This window comes from Vombatus ursinus, unplaced genomic scaffold (assembly GCF_900497805.2).
Source record: "Vombatus ursinus unplaced genomic scaffold, bare-nosed wombat genome assembly UNPS02014830.1, whole genome shotgun sequence".
NCBI classification, from domain to species: Eukaryota; Metazoa; Chordata; class Mammalia; order Diprotodontia; family Vombatidae; genus Vombatus; species Vombatus ursinus.
The window spans coordinates 14,417,296-14,428,733 of record NW_020954608.1 but is presented as its reverse complement, the minus strand read 5'-3'; the positions used below and the strand labels follow the sequence as shown (position 1 = coordinate 14,428,733).

General features: G+C 36.5%; 1 protein-coding gene across 2 annotated transcripts in view; it reads right to left on the bottom strand.

The window, feature by feature from the left end:
- Positions 1 to 11,438, bottom strand: part of CCDC146 (coiled-coil domain containing 146) — a 191,458-nt gene that overhangs the window by 30,599 nt on the left and 149,421 nt on the right. For both annotated transcript variants that reach the window (XM_027838605.1, XM_027838607.1), the window contains exons 10-14: positions 8,636 to 8,731; positions 7,797 to 7,967; positions 3,726 to 3,814; positions 3,471 to 3,635; positions 2,066 to 2,290 (exon numbers count right to left, since the gene is read on the bottom strand). In XM_027838605.1, the coding sequence (XP_027694406.1) occupies positions 2,066 to 2,290; positions 3,471 to 3,635; positions 3,726 to 3,814; positions 7,797 to 7,967; positions 8,636 to 8,731 (746 nt within the window). The remainder of the gene's footprint in view (positions 1 to 2,065; positions 2,291 to 3,470; positions 3,636 to 3,725; positions 3,815 to 7,796; positions 7,968 to 8,635; positions 8,732 to 11,438) is intronic.

The window sequence follows — 11,438 nt, the reverse complement described above, 5'->3', positions numbered from 1 at the left end:
GTGTGTGTGTGTGTGTGTGTGTGTGTGTGTGTGTGTGTGTGTGTGTCCATTCATTTGCTTATTCATTCATAAATTTATTTATTACCTCAGGAATAGTGGTGTAGTGGACGAATGAGACCTGTTTCTTCTAAAGATTCTTTTTAGTGTTTTGGAATTATGAAAATCTTTTTACTGGGACTAAATGTGGAGTTAGCCCAACTCTGATATATTAGTTATAAGTATGAGAACTTAGAATAATTTGTAAGACATAGATAAATTCCAATGAAATTCTGCCTTTCATACAATAAGCATAATTAGGGTTAGAAGTTTCATGTTCTTTGATAGCTATTTTTATTATTTCTGTACCCTCTCTTTTCATGCCTTCAATTAATTTTTCTCTATTCTCAAAGCAATTGTTTTTAATGCTTGCAAAACTGCTTGCCATAATATGTCTTTCCTTTTAGCTAACACAATGTTATTGGTGTCTCCTGTCCCTTCCCCCATCTTCCCCAGTGTACTTTTGATGCTCATCAAATTTTTTCATGACGACTGAGGTCAGGGAACTTTAATTCCCCAGTGCCTAGCACAGGGTCTTATATATAGTTGTGGCACAACAGATTGTTGCTGTATGTTGGGAGAATTTTCCCATGGGAGTTCTAGCTTCTCTTGGCAGAAGCTGAGGGTCACAACCTGTTGCGTGGCAAAAACAAGGAAGTCTCCCAGGACCTCTCCTTTGCTGACATGCAGCGTCCACGGTTGGCTCGGCTCTCCTCTCATTGGGAGAAAAGTCCTACTCATACCCCTGACACGAGGGCTGCAGGTGTCCAGCAGACTTGGTGATTAGCTATCACGTGGAGATCATGCTTTGATCAGGTGTTACTAAGGATATAAAAGAAAGCCACTAGCACTTAAAAAACAGAGCTTCTGCTATCTTGCTGTCTCCCGCCTCATCAATGCGACTCCGGGTTAAGAGTATTGAGCTGGTCTCATGCTCACCACTGCAGCAGCCGCATCAGCTGTAGGTGATGATCTGAATCTAGGTTCTATTATTACAGAATATTACAATGTCACATGTCATATTTTTTTTTTTCAGTTAGGAGGCAACTCCAAAGAGGCAGTGTAGTGGAGTGGATAAAAAGATGACTTCGAAGGAGGGAGGACAGGTTCAAATCTTTCTTCTGGTACCTACAAACTTCATGAGAAGTCATTTGACTTTTAAGACTTAAGAGTGGCAGATTGGCATCAGTGAAGGAAACTTTCACACCAGGAGTTCCCTCATTAGTGAAACCATCAGTTCGGTTCCTCCCCCCTTCCCATCCCTCCAAGAAAAGCAACTCTGGCAGCGATTTAGTTCTTTTGGAAGCTACTAAAATTGTGTTCTTATGTTTAATGAGAGTTAAAGAAGATGCCTAAAGGACCTAATTTCCTTCCAGAGAACATATGATAGGAGAATCTCTCAATAATGTTCACAGAAAATCCACAGATTGCCACAAAAGTGGCACCAGAATCAAGGAAATGCTCAATGGTTTATAGAATTGAGGGCAGGGACTGTCTTTTGCCTCTTTTTTTTATCCCCAGTGCTTAGCATAGTGCCTGGTATATAGTAGGCATTTAATAAATGTTTAATGGATTGAATTAACATCAGAAGAATTCTTAGTAAAAACCCTGGAAAACAATATTTTCTTCCTAAATGAAATATTCTCAAACACCTCTGTATTTCTCCCACTTCCCCTGCCTTGCCCCAAATGGCATCTGGCCAAGGTAGCCTGTTCCTCTTTATATTCAATCAATCTAATATCAAAAATACCAAAAGAAATTCAAGTTTAAAATTATGGTGGCACCCCAAATTAATTTCAGGTAGAAAAACTGGAAGTCCCATAGTGCTTTTTTTTTTTTTAAGGCAATTGGGGTTAAGTGACTTGCCCAGGGTCACACAGCTAGTAAGTGTCAAGTGTTTGGTCTGAGGCCGGATTTGAACTCAGGTCCTCCTGACTTCAGGGCCGGTGCTCTATTCACTGTGCCACCTAGCTGCCCCCCCCCCCGCCCCCCATAGTGCTTTGTTCTTATAACCAGAGTTCTGTTTTACCTCTCATTTCGACTCTGAACAGCTTTCTCATATTTTTTCCGGAGCTGTACCATCTCTTCCTCAATGAATGTGACCACATTGGCAAGCCTGTCAATATTGTTTAATTGTTCTTCTCTCTTCTCTCTCCTTTCTTGAAGTATTGCTATAACTTTGCACACATCATTTTCCATGCTCTCTTTGATTGTAAGGTTGTTGGACCGTTTCAGCAGGGAATTCTGTAGTTTTCTTTTAAAATAATTAACAATGGGGCAAGGAAAAAACTTAGATTTTCATTTTGTTAACTGATATTTTCTGAAATTAGTAGACTGATACTGTATATTTCCTTTCTCATAAGGAGGAATTATTTTGCTTTTGTGAAGGTTTAGTAAGGAAACAGTTTTGCGGAAATGTGAACAGTTTCATGTTGTGAAATTATGCAAAAATTTTAATAACCTCACCCCATTTTCACAGCCTCTAAAATGATCTCAGTTACATAAAAACTTAAGTTAAAATTATATTCTGCATTTTACTCTAAAATTCCTTTTGTATTTTCGCTTCTACAATAATTTTCTCCTTGTAGTTGTTCAGTTGTTTTAGTCGGGTCTGACTCTTCATGACCCCATTTGGGGTTTTCTTTTTTTTTCTTCCAAAAATACTAGAGTGGTTTGCCATTTCCTTTTCTAGCTCATTTTATAGATGAGGAAACTGAGGCAAATAGGGTTAAATGATTTGCCTAGAGTCACACAGCTAGTACGTGTCTCTGGACAGATTTGAACTTAGGAAGCCTCTGGGTCCAGCATTCTATCCACTATAACATCTAAGTGCCTCTACCTTTTCATTAAGGAAAACATGAAATCATGATACTCATATTACATAGGTGGAAATCAAGGAAATGTGAGTTATCAGAGAAAATTGATATGATGGAAGGAACACAGGATCAGCAATCAAAGGATGTGAGTTTGAATCTTAGTTTTGCCATTTACTAGCTATGTGACCTTAAACAAATCATTGAACCTCTCCCTACCTCATGTTTCCCATCTATAAAATAAGGGGATCGATCTTGATTATCTCCATGGTCCTTTCTCACTTTAAATTTTATAATGAATACAAATATGTTAAATGTTCAATCTTTTCCCCAATTAAATGATTAAAAGCTCTTCCTGGTATAGACAGTCTTATTTTAATTTCTCATCTACCTTTTTAAATAGTTTTATGAACAACATTTGCAACCACATTGAGACTGTTAAATCATCACTGTAAAAATGAAGGCATTGAAGTAGATGATATTTTAAAGCTCCCTTCCCATTCTAAAATAAAATTCTATAATTATAAATATATAATAATAATAAAAATAGAATTCACTAGAATTCAAATAAACCAGAAGTTCTAGAGTTGTTGCCTTGGAAGTAGCTGTTCCAACACTCACCTGTCTTGAACGACTGAGCTATTCCTTAAAATTTCCATTTCATTGATTGACAGTTTGAGCTTTTCCTTTATTTCATAGACTCTCTGGTGAGTAGTGTGAAGTAAGTTTACAAATTTGTTCCTTTCATTTCGGATGGTGTCATACAATTTGGAAAACTCCTTTAGTCTGTAAAAATATAAATCGTTTGGGGGACTTTATTTGCTAAAAATCACTTATACATGTATATTTACATTTAAATTAATGAGAATCTTTTACCTTCGACGAATTTCATGTTTTTTCTTCTTACATAGCCTGAGTTCAACATCCTTTGATTTGACTTCTTTAATGATGTTGGTAAGTCTTTGCTGAAATATGAAGACAAGTATATTCATAAATGTCTACAAATTGTACAATTCTCAAATTCAAAAAAAATAAACTAAATGGAATTGCAGACTGGTCATTGAAATAGTTCAGTGAGAGTTGGCCTAGTAGTATGTAGGCAGTGAAACTCATTCATAATTATATGAAACCACTCCCAGTGGTTACAAAAGGAAATATATTCACAGAATCATAGCAATTTAGGGCTGAGAGGCATTTTGAGTTCATGTAGTCCAACCCCAATAGTTCATATTATCTTTACCCACAGGGGAGACAAAGTGTTTGCCACAATTGAAGTCATTGAATTATATATCTGTGCATTTCAAACCTAGGAAACTTTTCTTTTGGGGGAATAATCATGAGTCTCTCCAGCCTTACAAAAATCCTTTTAATCTCAGATAAAAATTGACTATTTAATCTTAAGTAATGTACTTTATAAACTTTGTACATAAAATACTCCTTAATTTATGCTATTATTATTATTACTTGTATAGAGTTTACAGTAAGGATCCTCCATTAAATTTCTACTTAGATGCCTCATTGAGAAATGTAGGTGACCCCAGATTCTTAGTTATGTTAGTGCAATTTCTTGCAGCTCATAACCAAGCTAGAAGGGCCCCAGGTTCAGACTTGATGACAGCCTGTTGTTTAAGCCCTATTGTTTAAGGATGGCCATAGTGTGGCAAATTTTTTTGGCTATAAAACTTCTGGTGAAGGGGGTAAGGACAAATTCCATTCTGTAATTAGTTTAATGAGTTATTTTCCTGTTACTGGGAAGTATTTAAGCAAAAAGTGGATGATCCATGGCAGAGGGGAGCCAGGTTTCATGGAAGGTGTGGACTGAATAATTTCTAAAGTCTTCCAAACTTGAAGATTTCATAGAATGGAAAAAAAAGGAAAAAAGAAGCATTAAGAGATTTAGCTAAATATCAACAATAATAGCCCAAATAGAATAAAATGAGGCATTCCTGATGTTCAATTTATTTTTCTGACCAGTAGATTATTCTGGTAGCAAATGTCACTGAATGCAATGAAGAAAAAAATGTGGCAGATATTTTATTTTGGGAGCTTATGGTACTAATTTTCCTTGTCCCCCTTTTGTGTGGGCATGCATGTGTAAGAAATGTCACTATAATCAGATGAATTTTTTTAAAGTTGTGGAAATTAATGTTATTTATATATATGTTATAGCTAGTGTTTAGTAGCAGACTGAATCTGTCTAACACCAGAAGATCTTTAGATATGAACAAATTTTAAATTTGGGATTTTTCCCCTTCCTGATTGACTTGATAAATTATTCAAACCTCAAGGGGAAGAATTTTCCTCTGGTTTGATTTCTATCCCTTCACAAAGTACTTGAAGTATCCAATATTGGTGAATAATGAACACTGACTTGTCATGTAGCCTAATAGCAGACAATAACCTTCCTTAAGCCTTCTTTCTACGCTTGATCATAGACGGAGGGGATGTGTGGCTCTGAGTTCTCACAAGCAGAGCTCAAGCTCCTGGGAAGATGTTGTGGTTGTTGTTGCTCAGTTGTGTATGACTCTTGGTGACCCCATGGACCATAGCACTCTAGGCCCCCTTCTGTCCTCTGCTATCTCTTGAAGTCTCTCTAAGTTCATGTTCACTGTTTCCATAATACTATCTATCTCATCCTCTGCCATCCCTTTTCGTTTTGCCTTCAATATCAGTCTTTTCCCTTGAGTCCTGTCTTCTCATTATTTAAGCTTCAGCTTTGGTATTTGACCTTCCAGAGAATATCTTGAATTAAATTTCTTTAAGTATTGACTTATTTGATCTCCTTGCTGTCCAAGGAACTCTCAAAAGTCTTATTTAGCAAGCACCACAGTTCAAAAGTATCAGTTCTGAGTACTCAGCCTTTCTTATAGCCTAACTCTCACAGCCATGCATTGCTACTGGAAAAACCATAGCTTTGACTATATAGACCTTTGTCAGGAAGGTGATATCTCTGCTTTTTAGTATGCTGCCTAGATCTGCCATAGCTTTCCTTCCAAGGAGCAAGCGTCTTTTAATTTCATGGCTGCAGTTGCCATCTAAAGTCATCTTTGAGCCCAAGATTATGAAATCTGACACTGCTTCCATTTCTTCTTCCTCTATTTGACAAGAAGTGATGGGACCAGTTGTCAAGATCTTAGCTTTTTTGATGTTAAACTTCAAGCTGGCTTTTACACTCTCCTCTTTCACCCTCATCAAGAGGAAAAGCTGTGAATATAGTTCCAGGGCCACATCTAGTCTGTTGTTTGGGGACCAGCTAAGCTAAGGACAGAAAGGTTTATTGTCCCCAGGAGATTTTCTATGAGATGAATTCTTTGGTCATTTCAACTCCATGAAATCTTTGGAAAAAAAATTTTTTTTAAAGCAAAACACCAGAGTTCACAAAATGGAAAAATGTCAAAGATTTTGTATAACATTTAGACATACTTATCTCTGCTGCTTCTGAATTTAGAAATAGAAACCAAAGCATAACAGCATCTCTCTCTGTCTCTGTCTGTCTGTCTGTCTCTCTTTCTCTCTCTCTCTCTGTCACACACACAAACACACACACACACACACACGTTAAATACAAGGTAGTTTCGCAGGGAGGGCACTAATAGTTGGGGGATCAGGAAATGCTTAGAAGTTTGTGACTGAGCTTCATCTGAAAGGAAGACAGGGTGAGGTACAGGGAAGAAGGGAATGTATTTCCAGAGTTGGGGGCAGCCAAGACAAAGGTAAGACCACAGGAAATGGTGTGCAGTGGATGAGGAATGGAGAGAAGGCCAGTTTGGCTGGATTATTGTGTTAGAAGAAGAATAAGACTCGCTGAGGCTGTAAAGATGAGGTGGGACTAGGTTATGCAGTTCAAATATTAATTTCCATATGCTAAGTTTTTTGACAAAGTTTTAAAACAGGTGTGGATAGCAAGGTGATTTCTATATCCTTATATCAACAGCTCAGATTTATGTATTGCTTTTATTCTTACAAAACACTTTTCTCACAACAACCCTACAAGGTAAATAATGCAAATTGCATCATCCTCAACATAGAGATGAAAACAAACAAACAAAAACCGAAGCACACACTGTTTAGAGACTTGCCAAGGGTAACACAGCTAGTAAGTCTCAAAATAGGGATTCAAGCCTGTCTCCTGAATCCAAGTCCACTGTTCTCTCCACTAAAGCATGCTTCCCTGTAACACTCATGAATTTCCCAAAAGTAAATATAAGGACCTCTGGCTGTGGTAGCAGGAAGACACACTATGGTGGCTTGTAAAGAGGGTGGGGTCTAGTCATTCAGTGAGAATCCAGAGACTTCAGAAAGCTGCTTTTCTCCATTCTCTCTTGCGCTGAACTCCTATCACCAATGTTGAATTAATTATATTTACTTTCCCCGTGGCTCTTGCTAATACAAATTCAGCTCCCTTTATTGCATGCTTTTTCTGAATGCTAGTTAGTTAAAATTACACTTATGAATTCCTATCATGTTAATGAAACCTCAGCTTATGAGGAGATACTCTACTTCCCATAGGATATGTTTTGTTGAATTTGAATATATATATTCAATAAATGTTCAATAAATCAGTTTGAATTACATATTCAATAAATAAAAATATACATATTCAATAAATTCTATAAATGAGTTCCCTGTTAACTCTGAGTGTTGTTTGTTTTAATAAAGATTAGGAGACCATCTAGTTCAGGGGTAAGGAACCTGCGGCCTTGAGGCTACATGTGGCCTTTAGGTCCTCAAGTGTGGCCCTTTGACTGAATCCAAACTTCACAGAAAAAAATCCCCTTAATAAAAGGATTTGTTCGGTAAAACTTGGTCTCAGTCAAAAGACCAAACCCAAGGACCTAGGCCACATGCAGCCTTGAGGCTGCAGGTTCCCTGCCCCTGATCTGAAGCAAAAAATACTAATAATGTTCTTCTGTAGGAACAAAAGGGTAGGTACAGAAATGCTTTTACCTGAGCTTTTATGTAATCCTTGGCTTTCTTTTCTCTCTCTTCTGTTTTGGTTTGTTGTAGACGGTTAAGATTTTCTAATTGTTCTCGGAAGAATTCCTGCTCCTTATAAAGCCTGTTTTCCTCTGCAATGAATTGTTCTAATAATCGAGCCTCCACCTCTGTTAGGACTTTCTGTTTTGAAATGCAATGCAGTAATAATTATCTATCTTTTGATGGGTGCATCATCTTAGGCTGTCTCAGTCTACATAAACTTTATCAAAAACAAAATAACCTCAACCCTTAAATCCAAACCACTTCATTTTTGAATGCACAAATCAGCACATTTGTGGAACAGGAAAACATATGTTCCATCATAAAAAATTTTTCTTTCAAGTCATTAAAAAAAACCTTCGAATTTTTAAAACTACTTTGGCATTGTCTTTAATAAGTATGAATTTTTCATTCTGTTGTACACAGAAAGATTGAAATATCCATTAGTTACTTTATAAAGTGAATTTATAAAATTTTAAATAAAAATTATAAAATTTCAAAAAAAATTATAAATTTATGATATAATTTTATAAAAAATATCCAAAAATCACCAATATGAAAAAATAACTGTGTGTGTATCCTTGGTTTTAAGGTTTTTGAAGTTGTAGAGAGCTCTCTTGTATTGTTTTTCATATCCATACCAGAGGGATAGATCAAAGAATAGGGTTCACTTGAGATTTAAAGACAAGAGAAAAAGCCCACATTTTCTTTCAAAGGGTCCCTCTTGTTGAGATTCTATGAAAATGATCTAAATGACTTCATATTAACATCTGTTATATAAAAGACCAAAGTGAAGAATTAACATTAACCTGCTGGGCCAAATTCCTTTTAGCTAATTCAACTTCTTTTTGGAGGTCTCTTCTCCTTTCCACAATTAACGAATCATCTTTAGGAATGCTTTCCATCTGAAAAAATTAAAGATTTATACAAACAAATACACAAAAGGAAATGATCAATATCACATAGGTAATCCCCTAAAATACATTTTAAAAATTGTATCAGAAATGTACGTGTGTGTGTGTGTGTGTGTGTAAAATATATCTCAACTTTTGCTTTGTAAGGTTCGCAAAGAACTTTATGTATATCATCTCACTGGAGTCTTACAACAACCCTGGGAAGTAGGACTTATTATCCCCAATCTACAGATGGAGAAGCTGAGTCTACGAAAGGCTGAGTGACTTGCCCAGGATCATGTAGCAATTAAGTGCGTGAGGCAGGATTGGAATGTGTGTCTTCCTGACTTTAGACCCAGCACTCTGTCAGAACCTAGAGGACATTTAAGATATCTATTCTATTTCAGTCTCATGGGTGTCCCTGGAATGAGAATATTTTCTTAGTAAGGATTTTAAAAATTAAAATATGAAGTTCTATAAGACATGAATAATTATTAACATATGTATAGAGTAAAATGTGTCAAATATTTGTAAAATGTTAAACACTGTATCAGTCATTGTTAATATTACTATAGGTAGCCTACATTTTTAAGTCTAATTTTTTAATCTGATGTCCTGAGACCAGTAATGTATATGTGTATTTAAACCTATTACTGACATTTAATCAAAGCAGAAAAAGCCAAAGAAAACATTATAATAACAATGTACACCTTCTACTTGCCCCACTCCCCAATCTGCTTTTCATACTGTTGCTAAAATAATATTTTTTCCAAATAGACTTATTCATGTCCCTCTGTTCAAAAATCTTCAGTGGATCCCTATTATGTACTACCTGTTCATATCCTTTGAGCATTTATCAATTGGGGAATGACTTGTATTTTTATAAATTTGACTCACTTCTCTATATATTTGAGAAATGAGGCCTTTATCAGAGACATTGAATCCTGGGGCCATCACCAGTCTGTCTTGACTTACTGTATTTCATCGCATAATCCTCACACCCCGGTTTTTTTCAATCTAAAAACTGGTTTATAACTTTTCATCATGTAAGTTGCATGGTATTATTCTGTTCCTCACGTCGTTTAAAAGGTAAACAGAGCAGCAAAGTATTCACCAGTAGCACATGAATATGCATCTATCTCTTGCACACTGCAAGCTGCAAGCCTAGAATTCTCAGTGCATTTGCACTGTCAGTATATTTGGGAAAGCCGACTTACATGGTTTGTTTAGAGTGCTGAAGTACTAATGGCGTTGTTACTCAAACTAATGAAGAGCTGTAGGTGCAAGGCCAGTGGGTGGGCAGGCAAAGCTGCCATGGATAAGTCACATGATATGGTAAGACGTGCATCTTCCTGGGCTAGCTAAACTGTACAGTTCATCTGCCAGTGATACAGTTTAGGAATAAATGATTTTTAAGTAACACCAGCACACTTTCTAAAGAAAGCTTCATATAATGGTCATACCCCACATTTTTGGTTTTTTTTTTTTGCAAAAATTGTTATAAAACCTGTGACGATTATGGGGTGAAATATGGTAAGTCTTACCACCTGACTCAGATGACTCTGGAGGAGAGAGTGAGGCCAGTGACTCTGCACAGCTCTGCCTCACTTAAATCTAATTCACTTGCAAGTCAAGACATCACCCTGCTGACGTCATTGACACTCTTTGAGAACAAAGGATGAACAACAATTATTAGTTCATATACATACACACAGAATAAGAGAGAATTCCTCCCAGTGTTCTACATCCAGCTGTCCTGTGAAAAACCCTCTAATCAATCACTCTTAAACAATTCCTGCCCTTCAGAAACTTAAAATCTAGTTCTAGAGATGATTCAGTTGCATAAAAATTTTTAAAATAATTAATCTATTTATTTTTAATTTTCAATATTCACTTCTTTCTTTTTTTCTTTTTTTCTTTTTTTTTTTTTTTGGCTAGGCAATGGGGTTAAGTGACTTGCCCAGGGTCACACAGCTAGTAAGTGTTATGTGTCTGAGGCCGCATTTGAACTCAGGTCCTCCTCAATCTAGGGCCGGTGCTCTATCCACTGTGCCACCTAGCTGCCCCCTCAACATTCACTTTCATAAGATTTTGAGTTTTAAATTTTCTCTCCTTCTTTCTTCTCCCTCTCCTCCCCCTCCCCAAGATGGTGTGCAATCTGATATGGGTTCTACTTATACATTCATATTAAGCATATTTTCCCATTAGTCATGATGTAAAGAAGAAATTAGACCTAATAGGAGGAACCACAAGAATGAAGTGATAAAACAACAAAAGAAAAGGCAAGCAAATAGTACAGTTGCATAAAAATTAAAAAAAACCCCAGTATATAACTATTATTATAGATGAATGAAAACTATAGAAGTTTTGAGACAGAAGATGGGCCAAAGAAATCAAGGCAGATTTCATAAAGGAGGTGGGCTTCAGTTGTAAGTTCCAGGGAGTAGATGAATTCCTTTCTAGAGCACCTTCTGCTCCTATCCGATTCTTGCTGTGGCTCAGTATTAGCAACCGACTGCTTGAAGTGAAGAACTGCAAGTGGGATTTATCACCTCTAGCTCCTGATAAATATCAAAGGTTTAGGAAAATTGCATGGATCAAGGACAACAAAAAAGGACAACACAAAGACTACTGTGGAAGTGGGCCCATCACGTCCTCCTTAACCAAAATTCCCAGTCAAACTTTTCTGGGCTTTGTGGAAAATAAAAAATAATAATAA